The sequence below is a fragment of the Salarias fasciatus genome, chromosome 18, assembly GCF_902148845.1.
Source record: "Salarias fasciatus chromosome 18, fSalaFa1.1, whole genome shotgun sequence".
NCBI classification, from domain to species: Eukaryota; Metazoa; Chordata; class Actinopteri; order Blenniiformes; family Blenniidae; genus Salarias; species Salarias fasciatus.
In genome coordinates, this window is record NC_043762.1 from 14,579,857 (window position 1) to 14,601,537 (window position 21,681).

The 21,681-nt window shown below is 41.0% G+C and overlaps 2 protein-coding genes across 4 annotated transcripts; one reads left to right on the plus strand and one right to left on the minus strand.

The window, feature by feature from the left end:
- Window positions 1-71: 71 nt before the first annotated feature.
- Window positions 72-10,717, minus strand: bokb (BCL2 family apoptosis regulator BOK b). 3 transcript variants are annotated; one of them, XM_030115709.1, is made up of 6 exons: window positions 10,466-10,716; window positions 9,502-9,851; window positions 7,784-7,912; window positions 2,997-3,160; window positions 1,491-1,619; window positions 72-87 (listed from the first exon to the last, which is right to left on the minus strand). In XM_030115709.1, exons 2-5 carry the CDS (start codon window positions 9,722-9,724, stop codon window positions 1,494-1,496), a joined length of 642 nt encoding a protein of 213 aa, XP_029971569.1. In that variant the 5' UTR covers window positions 9,725-9,851; window positions 10,466-10,716; the 3' UTR covers window positions 72-87; window positions 1,491-1,493. The 3 variants fall into 3 exon arrangements, with proteins under 3 accessions (XP_029971569.1, XP_029971570.1, XP_029971567.1); XM_030115710.1 differs by lacking the exon at window positions 72-87 and having other exon boundaries at window positions 543-1,616; window positions 2,994-3,160; window positions 10,466-10,717; XM_030115707.1 differs by lacking the exon at window positions 72-87 and having other exon boundaries at window positions 543-1,619.
- Window positions 10,718-15,151: 4,434 nt separating this feature from the next.
- Window positions 15,152-20,878, plus strand: elovl1a (ELOVL fatty acid elongase 1a). Its single transcript, XM_030114848.1, has 8 exons — window positions 15,152-15,491; window positions 16,140-16,232; window positions 17,549-17,739; window positions 17,818-17,898; window positions 17,987-18,043; window positions 18,136-18,241; window positions 19,324-19,463; window positions 19,702-20,878. The coding sequence occupies exons 2-8, from the start codon at window positions 16,172-16,174 to the stop codon at window positions 20,008-20,010; spliced, it is 945 nt and encodes a 314-aa protein (XP_029970708.1). The 5' UTR covers window positions 15,152-15,491; window positions 16,140-16,171; the 3' UTR covers window positions 20,011-20,878.
- The last annotated feature ends 803 nt before the right edge of the window (window positions 20,879-21,681 follow it).

Genomic DNA, 21,681 nt, shown 5'->3' on the forward strand with positions numbered 1-21,681 from the left:
CATACTTAATTTATATAGCTTGTAATTAAACACTGTTTAGATAAAGGTTACATACATACAGTATATTGCTTAAGAGTCTGAACTGGGCTGATTACAGATGTTTCTGATATTTTGATCATCCCAGCTACACACCTGACCAGTAAGGAAATTCTGAATTACACATTTTGCATAAGCACAACTAAAGCTGTGGCTTTATATCTATTTGTTTGAAAACATTGTAATTCTGATTGACGTCATTGATCATGTGACAAATGTGCTTCAAACATTGTTTCATGCACTGAATTAAAATACCTGCTTTCATGATTCAATGAAACATCCAGATGAAAGGGGGATTTTGAGACTATTTTGTACATTTGCTGGCTCACATTTACTGTCAGAATTAGAAGGCTGTACCTCAACTTTTGTTCTTCGCCAGGGTTTCTGAGCAGGTGGAATCAGGTCAGAGTTGGTAAGTGAAAGACAAATGGCTCTAAGGGTTTTTATGACGGCAATGTTGCTGCAACGTGTCAGAACAGAGACATAAAGCATCAAAATGAAACCAGTCTGTGATGATTTCAAGTTTATTGTGGGTTTAAAAAAAAACATTCACACACACACACACACACACACACATTTACAAATGAACACTGTAAAAGTGACACCGAACACATACAGTCATCCTGGAGAGCCGATGTAGCAACTTCCTGCATACTGCAATGGTCTCAGTCGTTGGGAGTTGTAATCAAAAGTAGAAGAAAAAGAAATCATAAATAAAGTATTTACAGATTTGAAAAATAAAAATAAATCACTATCTTTAAAGTATGGACATTCAATAGGTTCCATTCCTCTGTCTTTCAGTTCTTTGGCCAAAGGTGACAATGAGACCCTTTGTTTCTGTTTCATCTTACACCAGGATGCTTGCTGGGTCATTTTGGATCATATTTGGTAAGAGAAACATTTGTTTGTGCTTTGGTAAAGAACAAAAGATTCAGTCCATGAAGGTTAAACAGTGGCAGTAGCCCCTCAGATGATCATTTGCTTCTGATTTGGAGCCCATTATCAGACTCAAAACTCTTAAGTGACCGACGCAAAAGCTTCGATACCAAAGCGTCAGCCACCTTCATCATTCTGCTGAATATAGAAGCATCACATTCAACGCCCAGACTCTTTATCTGGGCGGCATTACACGCTTCTCAGGTCCAAAAAACATCGTCTCACGTGACAGGTAAAGCACTGGAGAAGCCTGGTTTACTGCACTGGCGTAAAGCAGTGAGGAAATGCGTACAGGAGGCAGATGGATGCAAATACTGCTATTTAATGCTCTTCAGTATCACCCTTGGAATGAAAGAGATTCACAGACTCATCCGACAGTGTGGAAAACAACAAAAACACGCTGCTGATGAAACATTACTGGATGGCCATTCGTCACAGCAAGTTCAATCCTCATCAAGAACAGCGACTCGTCTCCTGCTTTTGTCTCTGGCAAGTCTGTTTGAGGCCGGCGACTCCGCTGCTCACGGCTCTTTCATGATGTAGACGTACATCGTGGTGAGGAAGTACTTCAGGGACTCGACGGTGGAGGACAACCAGTGTTGTTCGGGGGTTAGATCTCTCTTAACTACGCATTTTGTGATCTCCGCCTGGGAAAAACAAGAAAATACTGATTTCAAAAAGGTGAAGCAAACAGATCAACTGAAGAGAAACTGCTGTTATGTTCTGTCTGCAACTGAAATGGAAAATAGAGCATGCAATAATCATGTCTGCAGCAGTGGATCCAGCAGCATCCAAAGCAGCAGAGAGCAATAAAAAGAAAATAACATCACCTCTACGCAGCCCACACAAAAAATAAAACTCCCAACTCTTTCTAAGGCAATGAGCCAAGCAGTTTTGGCTGTGCACACATTTCAAACTCCAGCTATTCCCATTCAAACTACAAAGCTCCACATTTAAGCATTGTGCGATCTTTTGTTTTCCCCAAAAAAGCAACATTATTTAGCAGAACACACAGCTCTGGCACACTACTTGAGAATGATACAAATGGGTTCCTCTACATCTGAAGAGCACATTCAGTGAGTCAAGATTCCCGAGAGAAATGTGAAGAGTGAAAATTGTGGGTGTTGCACAACAAGAAACCAGAATAAGTTTCCAGAGTCACCATATAAAATCTTCTTTACCCATTTTACTCCGACGAGACTTATCTTGGGCCAACCTCAGCATCCACAGAGCAAAAGGTCTGAAATAATGTCTTTGGATTGTGGGAGAACGAGAAATCCGCTCAATGTCAGGAAAAACATTAAACTCCACACCCAAAGACATTATTGTTTCAGACCTTTCGCTCTGTGAACTCAAAGTCCTCACAGTCACCACGCCCAGTCCTGATGGATTACTGCTGTGGCCAATTTTATCACTGTTGATCGACACTTTTCATCCAAGCCGTCCAGGTCGGCTCAGTTTGATTTTGCAAAGATGAAACCATTTAAAACATTTCATGATGAAATATTGTGACCGTTTGGTTTGTTTGTATTTGTGACTGACTTGTAGATGTGATCAGTTATAAACTAATACAGAAAACAAGGATAGTCCCAAAGTTTCACAAACTTTTTATTAATAGTCACTGTATTTGGTCACATTGAGAAACAAGGTGTGTTGCCTTCCTTTTCCCTCTACATTAATAGATTTACGATTTCCCCACACATTTCTTTATAAAAAAATAAATAAATCTAACCTAGAGGATTTCAAGACGCTACAGTGAGTACAATTAGCTAGGATGGTGTGGAATAGAGATGGGAAACTTCAATTTTGGTGAAGGCCACAAAATTTCAGATATGTTTAATTTATCATGACGAGCTATGTAGCATTTTGATAATGTTGACCCATAAAATGCACATAAATTTGCAATATTTTGGGAATTATTGAAATTACTGGGTACAAATGTGGTTTTAAAAAAAAAAACCTCCTTCCATAACAGTATAATCTCAGGAATGATCAATGGATGATGAGCGTTGGTAGACACTTACCCATCCTCCACGCTTCTTCAGCCATTGAACCAGGACCTTGCGGACAAACTGTCCCAGACTGTCCACTATGATGTGCACTGTGGTCGGATGGCCGTGTCTGACGCAGTCCACAGCCAGGGCTCCAGCTACTGCATACATGGACACCACTTTACCCCACGTTATACCTACAGTATAAAAAAAGAGAGCATCGATCAGTTACACTTAATCGTCTACGTATTGATTTTACATTCAAAGAGCTCAGAACGCACTGAAAATTATCAAAGATTCTGAAGCCAGACATGATGGAAGTGCTTTTTATACTTCAATATGATTAAATATACAGGCAGAAGCAGTCAATTCATTTTTTTACCGTGGGAAAGCTGAAAATAAAGTCTCTAAAAGTTGTTTTTTTTCTTCTTCTTTTTTTTTTTTTGTTTAATGATGCAAAAAAGATCCGACATTTAACTCAAATGTGGACCAATATTTAAAATTACAATAGTTTTACAGATATTTGTGTCGGAATGTTCATGGTAATCATTAAGTTGTGAGAGAAACATCTCGATCAATTTGCAAGAAGTGACTGTGCTGTTTTCGTATCCAAACATGGTTTACTTCACCTTACCTCTGAGGGTAAGGCGTGTGTGTGCGTGTGTTGTGTGTGTGTGTGTGTGTGTGTGTACACAAGCAAGAGGTCGCAATAAAGAAATTACACCCACTGTGTAAACCAACACTGACTCTCAGTGAAGTATTCCTTCAAGTGGTTCAAGCTGAAATCAATTCAGCGTCAGAGTCACAGCACGGCCGGACCAGAATTGATAAACTGGCCTCATTTCTTGCTATTAACCTTCTTTTGCTGCTCTCGGTACATCCCACGCCTGTGAGGCTTCTCCTTCCTTTAAGTCTGTTACATATTCTCTGACCTGACGCGAAGAATGTGGGCTAGCTGGTGAACCTTGCACCGAAATAAACCCGACAGTCAACAAGTCTGTGTGTTAATGTGGCTGATAAGATGCTTTATAGGACCGCGCCAGATGTAAATTCAACAATGCAAGTATTGAGATCCCATTAACATTATGCATTTAACATTTTAGAGGTAGCCAAATTAAAAAATATATATCTAAAGTCTTTGTTCCTTTTTTCCCTCCTACTTAAACTTCTTTCACTTCAAGTGAAGCCAACTGGCTAATCGAGGTCTATCCAGAAATTGAAAACAGAAAGTACGGTTCCCAGAGAGGTTGGAACTGTGACATTGACCGTGAGTGATGCCACGCAGAATCTAACAGCATTGGCCTCTTCCTCGAAGCTGACCTCAGCGTCTCACAGTGGCTATAAGAGGATACGGCTCTGGGCAAGCTTAAACAAGATCAGTGTCCACGGAAGCTGTCAGAGCACGTCATGTCTCGCTCCCCACTGAGAAGCCAGCCAAGAATAGAGGCCAGATTGTCCGGGATAAAGCTGGAGAAGAGGAGGGCGGAATGAGAAGGAACAGAAGTGGGAGGCAGGCGAGGATGGATGGAGAGATGAGCAACGTGCATTTTACTGAATTGCAGCAGAGCACAGATGGCTACTTAACTATCTCGGAAGAAACGTATCAGGATGAACGCCTGTCTACGACTGTGTAGCCCCGCCTTTAGCTGCCAAAACAGGTCTGCACAGCCAAGTGATGGAGTCCGCTAGGCCTCCTGAAGGTGTGTTGTGATATCTGGTGCCAAGATTATCACAAAAAAAATCCTTTAAGTTGTGAGGTGGGGACTCCATAGATCGAAAATATACAGCAGATCCAATGTTTCCCAGCATCAGAAGTATTACACTGCTTGGATCAGCTTGCCTTGTGCCAAGTGTGCCTCAGGTAATCCACATGATGTCAAAGAAGACATGATTCATCAGAGCATGTCATGTCTTTCCATTCCTCTCTGGTCCAGTTCTAATGGTGTCTATTATTGCTGCTTTCATTGGTTTACAGGGGTCAGCATGGACACTGATAGGTACAGGATGGGAATATGCAGCTCCTACACCAGCAAACTGCGAGGCAGTGTGTTCTGATACCAGAAACAGTATCAACTTCTGCAGCTAAAAGAGGTACAGTAGCCTGTTTGTTGGACTGGATCTCACGAGTCATCTTTTCCTCCCATCATGAATCAGTGAGCCTTGGCTGCCTGCGACTTTGTTGCAGGTCTGCAGTTTTTCCTTGTTTGGACACTTTTTGACAGATACTGACCACGGCAGACCAGGCACACCTCCCTCAGGAGCTGCAGCTGCGAGTCTTTCTGCCATCAAAATATGCTCCTCATCATACTCCCTCAAATTCTTTCTTGCTCTAAATGCATTCATTTCATGTTGAAGGACTCAAACCCACTCACACTCGCCAATCACAGGTGCCACTATGGGAGATTTTACACTTGTGAGTTGTCATAATGTTGTGATTGATAGGTATATATGACTATAACGCAAAGGCACGCTGTGCATTTCAGCCCTTTTGGTTTAAAAATGCTTTAAGATGACAGATTTAAAAGCAGAAAAACAAACTAGCATGACTTTTATTCTATTTATATCCGCGTTTAAACCCATTCCAGAAGGCTGGAGCAGCCTGGGTTCACTGGTTTGTTATTCTTCAGGAGGAATCCCACGCTGTTTCCAGAAACTTCGCTCTTGTGACGTCAAAAGCGCACTTTCAGCCAGACAGAGAGCAAGAAACTTATATCGGGCAAGTCTGGTTTTGATCTTTTCCTGGCAACGTGTCAATTGTCAGTTTTTCATGCGGCCAGACCGTTTAATCTGTCCCCGAGGCATTCACGGAGAAGATCATGACACGCCTGTAGTGGGCTGCTTCAAAATGTCACTGCTGCTTTGAATAGCGCATGAAGCAAGTTGTCAAGGCAACTCAGCAAAAGGATCGGTGCAAGTTTAAGAAAAGCACAAACAAGTACGAGATGACGAACAGAGTGAAACAATAATGTAACGGTTAAAACAGTTTGTCCTGATCTGCTGCCGTTTCTAAATCCTCATGATTATACCCAGCATTAGGGACAACCACATACGCCGTTTGCATAATAGTTTGTCGACAGAATATAAACTGAATAGCAGTGAAACACTTGTGATCTAACCACAGATCAAGAGTTCGACAACCAACCTCCAAATCGAATTAGACATTTTTCGTGTGGTATCTCTCTCTGAGTGTTTTCCTTTGAGGTCTAAATACGCACCCAAGTAACCCAAAAATCTAATTTTTGCGAGGACATGCCAGTAAAATTTTCTTAATCTTCTCCATCAAATGCAGCTGAGTGATGAAGTGGTTTGCACTGCCGTCTCGCAGCAGAAAGACCTCAGATCGATTCTGTGTGGAGTCTTATGTTTTCCATGTGAATGCTCGGGGTTTCGTTTCTCCAGCCTCCCTCTCACAGTCAAAACATTATTTTAAGATTAATCAACATCACTAAAAGGTGTAAATGTGAGTATGTTTCCTGTGATGGAGTCAGCGATCTGTGTGGGTTGTACCCTGCATTATATCCACAGCCTAATGAGACCCCTGTTTTTATGCATTTTTGGATAAATATTTGTTTTTTTTTTTGTTCATTTACATTTGGTCGAGGTTACCAGTCCAACACCTGCACACAATTTCAAGTGCCCAATTAAAGTAACATGCATGTATTTAGACTGTGATATCAAGTACCGTCAGGAAACCCATGCAAGTATAAGAGTGAACATGCAAACTCAGAAAGGCCTGGCCTCGTCACACGTGGCCGACACTATGTTGTCTTAGTACGATATATCAGGTGCTTGGATTTAAAACTTGATCATATTTTTCACTGCTTTCTTGAAATATTTGCTATAGACTGTATTTTTTTTTTCTTTTCTTAATCTGGCCAATTGTTTGGTAACCCTCCCACCCCCACAGCCTTTTAGTGGACTGCTGTGCTTCCGTCACAACCGCTAAACGGTAAAAACAAAAACGTAAAGTAAACAGTGCTCAGTTTAGAAAACAACAGGTTTAAACATAGAAACTTGGATGTAGGACTAATTATGTGTTTTAGATGAAGTCTCACTCCTCCTACGCCTGATTCACTTCCACTCACTCTCACTTGAAAGCTCCTCTCTGCCAGATGGGCCCGAAGAAAACGACTGAACCGTCCCCACGAAATCACTCAGGCTGGCTCCGTCAGCGGTCACAAGTACAGGTCAAATATATTTTGCTCCCTGAATGAAAGAAGGTGTAATTCACTGTGTATTGTGCCACCTTTCTACTGGAACTGGCGTTAAGCTCAGCAGCAGTTTGAGCTGCAGTAGCTCAACCACACAGGACAGCCTTCACTCCCATCAATGACCCCTGGCTGCCCATAACCTTATTCTACTTCCCTGATTTTTTTTTTTTTTGACAACTTCTGATAAATACTGACCACTGCAGACCGTGAACAAACCACATGAGCCACCACGATTCGTACACTGTCGAACTTACTAAAATCCTTACACTTTCCTCTGTTTTCACGTTTTTAGCACATCAACTTAGAGGACGAAATGTTCCCTTGTTGCCCAATATATTCTAACCACTAGCGGGAGAAATGACAGAGAAACAAAGTATTTTCACTTCTCCTTTCAGCCTTCACAATGCTGATGAAGCCGATTGGTGTTGTTTATGATTTCAATTTCTCTCACACAGATTTAACCTTGGACTTTGAACATGATGTCTCCTCACAAGGAAGACGGGCTGCTGAAAAAAAAAAAAGGCATCGGTCACATCGTGACCCTCAGGTTTCTTCATAAATCACACCCTCATCATCATCATCATCATCAGCCCCTTTGGGTTTTTGTACCTGTAGAGAAGATTTCTGTTGCCACGCCGATGAAGGCATCTGACACCATGTTCTCCATGGAAACAGAAATGTTGAGCTGCCGCGCCACGTTCCTGTACAGACTGGGCTGCATACACTCCAGCTCGTCGCCTACGCAACAGAGGGAGAGCAGAGACAAAAAAGGAGAAAAGTCTGTGAGGAAGAGCGCAATTCGCTGACTGAATGAAACGACAAAGATAGAAGTGTTGCAAATTTAATGCAGATACAGGCAGCTTAATCCAGCCATCAGGGCCAAAATAAACCGATTCCTGTAATGTCACCGCTCTGGGCAGAGTAAAATTAACGATGCCATTAAAATTACTGAAGTTTTTGTGAGTTCATTACTTTAAATGTTTTTAAAAACAACTGTAGAGCTGCTGTATCACTGTCCTGCTCTCTATGCCAGCTGTTAAGCTTCTCCTCTGCCGAAGCCATTGTGGCAATTTTACCACGACAGTAAACTCCCACTTACTGGAGAAATATCACCTCATTAATCCTGAACTACCTACAGCAACACTGCTTTTCAACTGTCCAGCATAAGCAGATTCAACTTGCTCAGAAGCAACTCCCTTCAGCTAACTTCAGCTTCAGGGAATCATTAGATTGACACTAAACTGCAATTTCTGTGCACCAACAACAATAAACTAAAATAAAACAATGGACATCCTAGTTTTAGAGACTATTTAAAGTAACACAATAGCTATTTTTCCAGTTAGTAGGTTTTTATGTTGTAGTAAAAAGTTAAGTTTATTTTTTGATGAATACTAACTAGTCACTGCGATCACATACTCATTCATATCATGTGTACTCAGTACAAAAAGCAGGCTGTGTTTTCCAGCTGCAGTCGGTTCAGGCTGTTCTCAGACATTATGTTTGCCTCATCATCTGGACCGAGCTTATAATAGCGTGAAGTATTCAGTACAGATGGGGCTGTGTATGGGAATCACAGGCACAGTTGCTCTGTCTGAGGCATATATCCAAGATAAATTTATCCGTTTTATATATATATGTACTTGCTTTTTCAAAATTTAAGTTGCAGGTATGACGAGAGTCAATCCCTGCAAAAAGTGGGCGAAAAGCATGATTCAACCGGCACAAGCAGCCAGCTCATTACAGGGCTAACTAACAGAAAGATACACAATTATTCGTAGCAACAGTTAAATATCATCCCAATATTCTTTGGGAATCTGATTAGGCTTACTAACTGAAATTAAAATAAATAATTCATATATTATATATTATTAAGTGGCATCGTAGTTTAGAAGTAAATATTGCCTCAAAGTCTCGGCTAAAACTTTTTTTGCATCGATAAATGAACAGAGATACTCAATTATTGTTACATGAGCTCCCCTGAATGAACCAAACCAATTCTTCACACCATATCTCAAACACTCCAACAAGACCACCATGATGGGGAAAACATGTCAGGTTGGTTTGACAGTACAATAAGTAAGAAACATGGGACTCTTACAGAAAGCTAAGCCAAAGGTGATAGTTTTGGTCTGAATTTGTGTGAAGATCCACAACTTCATAAACATTGTTTTAGTGAACGTGTGAGGCTTCATGTACAGATAGAAATGATAATGAAGTCATGGGACAATCCAGACATAATGTCATGTAGAAACACAATGTTACCAAAGATTTAGCAAGTCCAACTTTTTTTTTCATGCCTGTTAGTATTCAAGGCCTCGTGTTCTTACCAAGACACAAAAGCACCATGGACACCTCCTCGAGCGCCGCGTTTGTACGGGAAAAGTTGATCTCGCTTTTGGACCATCCCAGCCCATTCTGGTTGAGTCTGGACAGGATGTATTCTCTGCACAGCGCCTTGGACTGGGACACCAGCTCTTTGTCGGTCAGCGATCGGTCGAACACATCCAGCACTTCTGAAGCAAACACAGAAGACTTGCGCAGAACTTCCATGTCACTCCTGAAGGGTGGGGGGGGGAACTGGGTCAGAGAGGCCGCTGACCTCTCTGAATCACTTCTGTCTTCTGGTGTCCTCTCTTTATCCTCAGAGGAACAGAATTCAGGGTTCAAGATGTGGAAGCTGCGAAGATAGGAAACTAGTTAATCTTATCAGTGAATGAACATTAGATATGAATGATGAGCCCTTCCAAGATGATCAAGCATGGCTCCTGAGCTCCTCTATTATGCATGCAATGTATGCTACACGTGTGAAACAAGTCAGATTATAATATACAAATGTATGAATGTGTTGCAAGTACAACTTAGTGTGTGTTTTTTTAAAACGTCAGTGTCTGTAGATTCAGTTCGATGGGAATAAATTCAGTTCAATTCAACAAGAAGTGAATGACAGCAGAGAAAAAAAATTCATTGTCAGAAGAAATGTGGGTGTCAAAGACGTCCAGGGTCTAAAAGAAGACCAGAAACTTACATAAGAATGTGATGGAGGCGTTATTGTTGTGAGTCACATGGTGGGATAGTCAAGATATTGCTACACTTCTTGGATTATGCAACAACAAGCTCCGATAGCACAAAAGATGGCATGTAGAGTATTTCTGCTGGCAGAGCAGTAATGGATTCATCTCGATTCGATATTACATTTTAAATTTGTAAATCGTTCTTCCAAAGTTGAAACCTCAATATAAAGACAATAAATGATTTATTCAGTGAGTAAGTAAAGGAAAAACCCAGGCTTACCTTGAACATTATCGCCACAGTGATTTATCTCCTCCCATTATATCACAATTATGTCCGATAATGGATCTCCTCTGATTTATAAATAAGACAACGATGACAGCGCCTCTGAGGAGCGTCTCCGGACCTCGCAAAAAGACTAAATCCTGAAGAAAAGGAAAGGAAACACGCGATATTCAGAGAACGCTTAAATAACTTCCTCAGACCACAGGGAGCATGGTCATCCCGGTCCGCTGGTTTCCCTGAACTAACCGTGAGCCGCGGTCCGAGGACGCCCACCTGTTGTTCCGCCTCCTCATTGGCGTTTCGCGGGTGTGTTGGTTTCGTTCACAGGAGGAGCCCGGAGGGGGGGCGGTCCCACACCCGCCTCCGGCCTCACGGCGAGCACAGCCCGACCGCGGCGGACAGAGGGAGACAAATCAACCGCGTCTTCTGTCATTCACAAATCTGTGCGGATTAACCTGTGGAGGCCGTCAATGGAGCTATTTATTCCCTCTTTGTCACGTTAAACCTCCAAACGGCGACACTTTTCAAACTTATGAACACAGAAGACATATCTGAGTAGTGAAAAGGCGGTTTGAGTTTAGGTGAAACCCTGAAAATGATCTTTTGACAAGGTTTATGTAAGTGTTCCTACCTGAGGCCATTTCTGCACTTCTAATCCACCGAAGAGAGTCGGACATAAATATAGACGCCCCACTTTGCATGCACGACACTGGAGCAAAGCACAGAGGCCCATTTTGTGTTCCAGGAACTACAGTAACTTTATTCATAGGTTAAACTCGTTTAGTATTGTTTTTGCAGATTTAAAAAAAAAATCATTTTACCTATGCACACAGCATTTAGATGATTATTTTGCTATTGTTTGCATTTGTCAAGGCCTTATCTGTGTAAATATTTCGATGTAAACATGTGAGGTTGTTAAGTGAACTAGAACAACACACAATATATAAATGGATCAACTGATCTCCACTGAGTAGCCTAGTGTATAATAATGATAACAGCAGGTCAAAGCAACTTTTTCAAATATTTCAATCCATCGGTGTTTTTCCTGATACAGTAATGAGTCTTAAACGGATGCTCATGGTGATTGGTTTAGCTGGGTTTATTAATAACCTCTTTCCTGCCATCAAGGCCAAGCAGTCTTGCAGTTCCCAATATGGCCACTAAACATCGCTGTTTCAAAAGAAAAAAAAAACATTGTCTCTGGCTGGTTCTGCCTTTGTTGAGGGACAGAATAGAATAGAATAGAGTTGCTCTACACAGAATATAATATAACATTCAAAGTTTACATTAAGCCAGAATAAAAATGTAATAAAAATATTTTTGTACAAGGCTTAATTGTGACTAATATGTGCATGGAAATAGATTGACAGTAAAAACACAGCAAAGCTTTATTTATAGAGAAGAATTGTAGTCTGATGGCCACAGAAAGGATCTCCTGTACCTCCTTGGTACGAGTGTTTGCTGAAGTTGCTCCTGATATTGCTGCAAAAACTACTTGAAAACAATTTCAATTATATGTAATGACTGGATGCAAAAATTTGATTATTATTTCATTTTGTATTCTTTCTGCTGCCATCTGGAATTGAGCACTTTCAACAAACAGGCACGTTCTCTCTGTGCCTGCGTGGGTTTCTTCAAATACTCACATCTAACAGACATACAGTATATCTATTCCATTCATTTATCTGTAAAACGTTCTGTTTGAGCACGTACATAAATCTACACACTGTTCAATAAGTATGTGTCAAGTTATTACACACACACACACACACACACACACACACACACACACACACACACACACACGTAGAGGTGAAATGTGCAACAACAAAAAAAAACCTAACATGTCAGGGTTTTTTCCACTGGGAGGGTTTCACTTGAGTATTGTCGTCACCAGGCGAGTTTCTGAAGATTCAAAGGATTTTTTTAAAGCATAGATAAGGATGGACCCCCCCCCCTCCACACACACACACACACACACACACCCACCCCCCACCCACCCCAACTCTCAATGGTCAGTATTGATCACAGTTTTCCCAAATAAGAATCCTGAACCATCAGTTATGCTTATGACTCTTTTCACCTATATTTGAGCTCCACTGTGCCCATAAAGGTAATGTTTTTCCTTATTTGTAGTCAGATATGTTGCAATGTTTTTATGAATTACACTGAAGTTATGACAGTTCAACACAATATTATTCTCACCCTCGAGGCATTTCATCTACCTACACAGAAACTCGACTTTTGTAAAATTACAATTTAGAAATGGTGTGATTAAGAGTCAGATTTTGAAATGTCACTGAAAAATGAATTTATGAGGTCTAATGAATGTGTGACTCATGCTAAGCAAGTTCAACTGCTGTTTCACAGAGCCCTGGCTAAGAAAAAAAAAACAAAATCACGTCTACTGAGTGCCATCATTCATGTGTTTTCCACCAGTGATGCTGGCTTATAGGTGAGGCATGCAGCCTCTCCAATTGTTTCACAATAGGTTAATTAATGACAATCGGTGTGTCCCGAGGATAGTGTGTATCCTCTGTGCCTCTTTGTTGGGCCTGAATGTCTGGTTGTTTTAGTGTTTGTTAGTTTCTATAAGAGGAGTTTTGCTGCGTGGTAGAACTTTGCTGATGCTGAAGAGTCACAAGACTGGGAAGAACAGGGAGAGAGTTGTCATGTAATTGCACAACTCTGAAAAACAGCTGAACGACAGACCGACAGACGTTCATCCTCACGGCCAGTCCCAGGCCATCAGTCGCAAAATCTACTTCGAAAACATGCCAATGCAAACTAAAGTGCTGTTTTCATAAAGCTTTTTTACAATGAAAATAAAAGATTTATTTTTAGAGTGAATAATTGAACTGATAAAAGTACTCATAAATGTAAATGTAATTTTTTTTTCTAAATTTCTTCCACAAAATTAAATGAAATACTGACACACTGGAAAAAATATAATACTGCATATAAAATGATATAATATTCACCAGAAAAGATCATTTTTGTGCACGACCAAAAAGAAAGTTATCCTTATATTCTGAATCAGGGATGACTATATGATTTTTAGCTCACGCTGATCTATATAGGATTGTATATGCACATTTGAATGAAAGCACTGAGTGGGTGATTTATTTAATCCTACCAAAAAATCTATAAACAGTAACACTTCAGTCAAATTAAAACAGCCAATGGAAGAGCAAAACACAGGGAAATATAAAGCAATTTCTGCCACTTAATGCTTTTAAATGCATTTGTATTCTGTCTGAAAATACGCATGTCCGTATCCTCTCGTAATCGTGGAGTCTCTGCTTTCATTCATGGCATAGTTTTTGTGTGTGTCATACAGTGACAGAACGCCGGCATACAAAATGCTACAGGTGGGTTGACGGAATGACACAACGCTGATTTCGGCTTCTCCTCATTCGTTTGGTGGATTCTGGAGTCGTCTCAGTAAAACATGAAATTGACAGTTTTTTGTTTTATTACGTTTAACCACACGTTTGGGTTGCCCTCTTTCTAAACGGATAAAAGAAGTGACATTTTAGGTAACAAATATAGAACGGTTTAAAGGTTTGATGCTTTGCCAGAAACATCAGCTTCAGTTCCAGTTGTTCCAGAGTCGGTTGCACTTAAGAGCCAACGCACATGAATGCAGCTTCTTTTTTTTTTCTTTCAAGAAAAGTTTCACCTCAGATCACTCTTGCAGGCAGCTCCATTCTCTCTGGAGATGACTTAAACAACCTCATTTACGGGTTTTTTTCCCCCCCTAAGGTGATTTAAAATGAAAGTGGCGCCTTTAGGGAGAGTGGAAGTGTTTGCTGAAAGAATTTTCTTTAAGATAAACTCCCAACTGTCAGCCTGGAAAAGTCACCAAACTGACTTGTCCAGAGGAAAAAGAAAAAAATCCCCTCGGAGAAACCAGAATCTTGACAGTCAGATGCATTTATTGGAAATGTTTTTGTCAATAAACTTTAAAATTGCAATGGTACTATGTCTTTAAATACTGCACACTAGTATTACACGCAGTGCCTTTTTTGTCTGGACTTAATGGGAGAAGCACCATGTGCTGAACTGTCAGAGAACACATAAACAGTTGGCGAGGTGTCCTCCCTTCCTCCCTTGCTCCCTCTCTCCCTCCTTCCCTCATTCTCTCGTGCACAGATGCCTTTCATTCCAGTGTCACGGCTCACGCTTAACGTTGTGCGTCGCACCGGGAATCTCAGGCTCCGGCCGGGCCTCACGCCCATCGGCGTCACCCGGGGAACAGGTAAAACCAGAGGGGCAGGCGGGCTCGTCGCATAGCTGCGAGGGTTGGACTGCCCGGCCGCGGATTCACAGCAGAGGAAGGGATGGGCGATGCCAAATGTGACACTGAGTGCACTGTGTCGGCTTTTACCTTTGACCTAAATCATATGTGAGGAACACCATTGCTTTTTCTCAAGTCACATATCACTCATATCCGTTCTTTCCCCTCTTTTTTAAACCACTAACTGAATGAATATTCCTGCTCATCAATAGATCTGGGTGTCTTAATCCTGAACCTGCAGCTCCATGACCTCATCCCTTTCACCACCATTGATGAAGCAGCCCAATCAGGAACAGGCTGAGTGAGAAGGGAAAGGTGGAGCCTAGCAGTGAAACAGGGTGTGGTCCAGAAACTAGAAAGGGCTGTAGTAGTGTCCCGGGGTTTAAATTGACTTGAATGAGCCCAGGCCCACAGTTATCAAAGTCTACCTGTCAACTTTTTCTCATCTCTCTCTGTAACTTTTGCTTTCTTTCACTCACAGAGTCTTGTCTGCAACACTTTAAGTTGGATTTTTTTTTTTTTTTTTTAGTGAATCTGTCAACACATTTGAGGACAGCCGGAGGCTTCCACCCACACAGTAGCTTTACATGAGTCTGGTTTTTCACCTGATCATTCTCCCGGGCGTCGCTGATTCAGCTGGATCCTCTGGACTGGGTGCTGCCTGCTGTGGCTGTGCAGCTGCTTTCTTCACAGACAGGAGTGCTGAGGAGTCCTGCTCAGTGGGTGAGTGAGCTCTGTGAGCCAACCATGTGTGTTATGTGCTTGTGCTGAACCTTTCTGTTGTTGTTTTTTTTTTTTTAAAGTGCATTGTAAATGTGAGGTTCTGTCACTTCAGTGCCATGAGGTGTGTTGGTGTGTTTTGCTTGATACCTCCTGAGTCCAGCTCTTCAATGTAGGTCTTCAGCGAAGTTGATCACTCTTAGAAAAGTACAAAGGAACCTAAGTTCCCTGCTTTTTCTGTAGTTTCTCCCTCCTGGAAACCAAAGATCTCCCACTATCTCAGTGACTCAGATGGTAACGCCGGTAATATAGGCCATGTTCTTTGCCTCACCTGTTTGACTCGCTCTGTTAGTCAGTGAGTATTTCATTGTTTTTTACGCTGACTTCAAGATTCAGATGTTTCACAATCCTTCATTGAGCATCCACTGCTCTGTGATCTTGATAATGAAGCATTACCCCGGCCGATAAGGAGTCCCCAGTCAATGTTGACCTTGTGTATTTGTTTGAAAGGCTGTAGTTAGGGGTGTTTGATGAGCCTGTCCAGCTGCCTCCTGTTTGTTCAGGGAGAGGGAAAGCCTGTTGCTCACCTGCCCACTCAACTTGACTTTCAGCTCTGTTTTTGACTCTGGGCTTTCTTGTGTTCTTTCACAGTGGTTCATTAGAGCAAAAAGCAAGCAGTCACCATGCTGCAAGAGGCTTTGTCCAACATTCTGACGTTCCACGATTACCTAAAATCGAGGACGGGTAAGTTTTCTCTATCTTAAATGGTTTCAATTTTAAACAATAAATGTTTGTTTGGGTGGATTTTTTTTAAAAATGTACAATAAACAATTAACATAAACGTAGATGAGCCACAGCTAAGTCCAGTGAATTCACCCTGACTCAGTGATCTGACCTTCAAATAAGTAATCCAAATAAGAGATAACATTGAGCACAATAGACAAACATTGCATAAAAGTTTGATCGCAGACCGCAAAGATTTATTTTTCCTTGCATAACCACCGTGTGAGTCAAATTCATGACCTTTTGGTGGCTTGAACTTCAATAACCGTTATTGTGGCTGCCTCAGATATAATTTGAGGTTTTCTGAAACTCCTTTGCTTTGTTAGGCTAAAATCTTGGAGCATTCGTTCATTCATCCCTCCTCAATATCAGCTTTTTTCAAAATCAAGACAGCCAAGGGGACGTTCTCAGTACACACCATCAGTCTCGTTCATTCATTCATTCATTGCAGCTCGCATACCAGTGGCTGCCACAGAAGGCGTTCACTCACTCAGAGTCAACTTCAGTGTTTCTCAAAGATGTTTCACTGAAATGATCCACTCCAACGTCTAAACAACGGCTGTCTATTAAAAACAAAACAAAAAACAAAAACCTGTTTAAGGGGGGAAAAGAAATCTTAATTGATCATATAAAACCATTTCTGTGAAGTGCTGAGTTTTACATGTGAATTCACATAAATGCTGTGGACGGTACTCAAATGTAAATCTAACAAAAGTGTTTTTTTCATCTCCATTGTGTGTATTTTTCAACATGCAAAAAACTAAATCCCATGTGCCTTGAGACAGCGGATTATGTTTTCCCCTCCGTCTATAAAAGGCTCATTTTACAACAATAGAAAAAAAAAGCTGAAATAGTCATTTCATCATTTCTCAAGCCTGATATTAATCAGATATGGATCCATTAGTGTGTGAAATTATATGAGAATGAAAGCAAAATAATACAATTTAAGGTTTGGGGTATTATTTTTTTTGTTTTGTGATGAAACAAGGAGGAGTTGGGGGTGGGGGTCTTGTAAACGTGTGTGTATATTATTATTCTTTGAATGTCTTGTATTTCATGTCCTGTGTCTGTATGTATAGACGCAATAATGTTTTGGGTTCTAGTGAAAGATATGCTGTGCGTTTCACATTAAACTGAATAAGGTTGAAATAATGAAGATGATTAATAGAAACAAAGTGTGTTGTTGAGCTGACCCACTCTGTAATCGGTGATTGTCATCATAACTGGCATGCTGAGATAAGCACAAGCATGTGTGTGTGCGTGTGTGTGTTTTCCAGATGTCAGAGTCAAAGACTACCCTCTGATGGGGAGCCCTGCTCTCATGACCAGCATCCTGCTGGCCTACGTCCTCTTCGCCGTGTCCGTCGGCCCCCGCCTGATGGCAAACCGTAAACCTCTGCGCCTCAACACGGCCATGATCGTCTACAACTTCTGCATGGTTCTGCTGAACGCCTTCATAGTGTACGAGGTGAGAACAGTGAGCCTCCTGCCGTCTGGGATCGCTCGGCGGTGGACGGCAGCTGACGGCGCGTTTGTTTCCTTCCAGTTCATGATGTCCGGGTGGGCGACCACCTTCTCGTGGAGATGCGACCTTATTGACTACTCCAATTCACCAGAAGCTCTCAGGGTGAGCCGCTGACGTCCTGCAGACGTGCTCGCACTATCTGAATCTAAATATTTAACATGACAGCCTTTTTTTTTTTTGTCTCCCACAGATGATTCGAACTGGGTGGTTGTTTTACTTTTCAAAATACATCGAGCTCCTTGACACGGTAACGATGATTCTTTTCAAGAATGGGGTTTCTCTTGTCATTTTGTTGTGACTTCTGTCCTGCTCATGCTCCCTGTTTCTCCCCGTCTGCAGGTATTCTTTGTGCTGCGGAAGAAGCAGAGTCAGATTACATTTCTCCACGTCTTTCATCACTCTTTCATGCCGTGGACGTGGTGGTGGGGGATCACACTGACGCCCGGTGAGCTTTAATCACCAAACCTACAGACGTATTGTCACACTTAATTTCACAGGGCGCCGAAGGCAGTCTCAGCCATCTGTTGACAAAGGCAGGAGTTATTACATATATTGTTGTAGCTCAGATTTGTCTAAAAGTCCGACAGATTTGTGTTACCTTTGACCTTCCTTTTTGTCTATACACATAGCTACCAATAATTATAAGGTTCTAGATATTAGTAAGTGCAACACATGAACATTTCTACATATAATCATGTTTTTGCATCAGTCATCAAAAATGTAATAAATTGCACAGATGACAGTAGAGAGGAAATATTTCAGCAGAATTGACTGCACTCTGTAAAACATAAAAAGGACAAGCTTCCAGAGTGTAAAACTTGCAAGGAAGAAATGCATTTCTTTTTTTAGTTACTGGTATTTCTCATTTGTCCACAGAGAATCACAGTTTCACTAAACAGTGACAAATCACAACACTGATCGAGAACTGATCAGACGATTACAGAAACAGTAAAAGCTCAGCTACCTTACTGTGAGCAAAATAACAGTGCCATCAACAGGTAGTGAAAATTGTGCAGTTTGAGAAGTGACAGGATTTTTAAACTCATTCAGACAATTTCAGATTGCATGATTATTTTTCGTTTTTCTTGTTGTTTTTTTTTCAAAGTGCAATAAACGTGAACATTTTGTAATTGTACTGCACTGAAATGAATGAGGAAATGAAAAATGTAATAATTGTAGCTTTTTAATGTTCATTATATTATCATTTACCGGTTGAGCCCAGCTGAGGTCAAACGGGCCAGTATGTGGCCCCTGAACTAAAATGAGATTGTCATCTCAGGCTTAGAACCCTGAAGAGGCAAAGGAGTAGACAGACAGCCAAAAAAATCAAGGTAAAGAAATGGAGAAAAGAATACAAATTTAAAGACATGCAGGAATGATGTTAAGAGACGTCATTGAAACAGTTCTCCAGACAGTTTAAAGTGACATTTTCCTGACTGAAGAGTGCCAAACCAGTCTAAGTTGATCAATCGTTCTCACATGCATGCTAATCAAACACATTGTTTGTGTTATCTTTCAACACCGAAGCTGGAGGTATGGGCTCGTTTCATGCCATGGTGAACGCGGCGGTCCATGTGATCATGTACTTCTACTACGGACTGTCTGCGGCGGGGCCTCGCTTCCAGAAATACCTGTGGTGGAAGAAGTACATGACGGCCATCCAGCTGGTATGTTTCTTAAAGAATGGCACGGTTTGCTTTTAGCTCCATTTGCTCTGAAATCATATTGATACAATTGGCTTTCATGACCAACACAACTGTCACACACCGGAAATTAAAAGCATTGTGCCACAATTGTTAGAAGTCAAATTTACAATATTTGTTTTTTTCAGTATGTTACAGACTGGATTGCTGGATGTTATAAAAGAATGTAAAAATCACCTGTGCTTTGTTTCTTGTGCGGCAGACACAGTTTGTTCTCGTCTCCATCCACATCAGTCAGTACTACTTCATGAAGGACTGCAACTACCAGCTCCCCTTGTGGATCCACTTGATCTGGATCTACGGAGTCTTCTTCTTCCTCCTCTTCTCCAACTTCTGGGTGCAGGCCTACATCAAGGGCAAGCGGCTCCCCTCCACGGACGACAGGCCCAAACAGAACGGCTCGACCAGCGAACCCATCTCGGCGACGGCCAACGGCAAGCACCTGGAGAACGGGAGCGCTCACCACCACGCCAACGGCAAGATCCTCTTCGGCAAAGTCAAGGAAATCTGAGCCAGGGACTCCGGAACTGAGAAAGAAGGAACAGACTATTTCTAGTTGAACTTGTCACTCCTCATCCAGTGGTGTACTCAAGTGGCACAGGTTTCAAAGTGCTCTTTCTAATCTACAGAAATCTCCATGCGAGTCTCGTCTTTGGTGAAAATGTTTGTGCACCTCTTGGGATATGAATGGCGTATCATGTTTTTTTTTTTTTTTTTTTCCTTTTGCCAGAGATCCCTACTCGTCTTATTGTATTTGTAAGTTGTTGCAAAAAAAAAAAATGAAAAGAAAAAAAACATGAACTGTGATGAACACTGTATGAAGATTGGTGCTCATTTTCTCACTGGAAGTATTTCTCAACTCAGGCTTGACCTGCACGAGCTTGACCTACGTTTGCTGTTTGTCGAGCACGGCCTTTTTTGCTTGGGAGTGTTGCATTTTCCACTAAACACATGTAAATAACTGCTTGAGTTTTTTTTTTTTTGCCCCGTTGAGATCTTTAATGTAAATGTTGCATATTTAGTTTAACTTTTTTTTTTTTTTTTAATTTATCTTTTGAAATAAAACCAAATTTAGATAATATCCAGTGTGGTTTGAAAAGCAGTAACGATGGTACACTGTGTGAGAGAGATGCCACACCTCACATTTTCAATTTTAAGAATTGTGAAAAAGAAATGTTATACTGTATATTACAGTATTGATGCATTTTGCTATTTTTTTGCATTATTAGTGACGTGTTCATCCATATTAATCCAGTTTTGCAACATTGTTTATTACTTCAGCACTCTGTGCGAGACGTTAATAAATGTACATCTTACTACATGAAATTTAAAAAAACTTGTATGACTTTTTCTGAAACCTATAAAATCCTATTACCGTTTGCTTTTTTGTTCATTTGAATTTTTTTTTGCTATCCGTTTCACAGGGAGAACAAACTATGCAGAAAGTCACATGCGATTCATTAGCACTGGCTTATGAGTAGTTTGCATGAACTCATGTTTGAATTCAAAAAGTGGCAGAAAATTCAATCGGAAAAGTCACTGCAATTAAAGACTGATATGGTCAAATTTGAGAGAAAACCTGCACCGAAAAGAACTTTCCCTCGTCTCAAAACAAGCGTGTGTGTCAGGATTTTCAGTTTAGTTTTGATCTAAGCAGACGGCCATCTGGTAGAGGCAAGTCCTTGTAAAATTGGAGAGAGCATGATTTGACAACACCCGATCATATTGTACTATTTAAATTTGCATAATTTAGTCAAATTAATTAAAGCCCTTTACATTTAGTACCAGATTACAAGCTGAATGGTTACTGACATTTTTTTCAAAATGGGAAGTAGGTGAAAAATGTGTGGTTTAGAACTACTGAATAACACAATGGTAAATGCATTTCAAAGATGGGTTCAGAGAGCAAGCTCGTCAAACAGAAGCGCATCTAGTTTGAGGTCTATTCTCTAGTCTCCCACAATCACAGAAGCAATAAGAGCACAACTGTTATTAACTGTTGTATTGCGAGACTGACGCCCGTCTCATGTTTTCTTCAACCATCGTTGACTACAGGAACTTAAAGCTGCATCTCTGTATCCCACCGATTTATCCAGAATGCATTTATTCCCCAGAATAATGTTGCTGAGGTGCTGAAGTTTGTCATTTATTGTGGGGTGAAAAAAAAAATGCAGCATGCCAG

Excerpts from the sequence above, each read along its gene's own strand:
- bokb (XM_030115709.1), bottom strand. The coding sequence starts at position 9,724 with ATGGAAGTTCTGCGCAAGTCTTCTGTGTTTGCTTCAGAAGTGCTGGAT. Across the intron at positions 7,913-9,501 it reads CATGGTGCTTTTGTGTCTTG|GCGACGAGCTGGAGTGTATG; the intron begins GTAAGAACACGA and ends TCTGTTGCGTAG. Across the intron at positions 3,161-7,783 it reads AACAGAAATCTTCTCTACAG|GTATAACGTGGGGTAAAGTG; the intron begins GTACAAAAACCC and ends TTTATACTGTAG.
- elovl1a (XM_030114848.1), top strand. The coding sequence starts at position 16,172 with ATGCTGCAAGAGGCTTTGTCCAACATTCTGACGTTCCACGATTACCTA. Across the intron at positions 18,044-18,135 it reads ACATCGAGCTCCTTGACACG|GTATTCTTTGTGCTGCGGAA; the intron begins GTAACGATGATT and ends CCCCGTCTGCAG. Across the intron at positions 18,242-19,323 it reads GGGGATCACACTGACGCCCG|CTGGAGGTATGGGCTCGTTT; the intron begins GTGAGCTTTAAT and ends TCAACACCGAAG.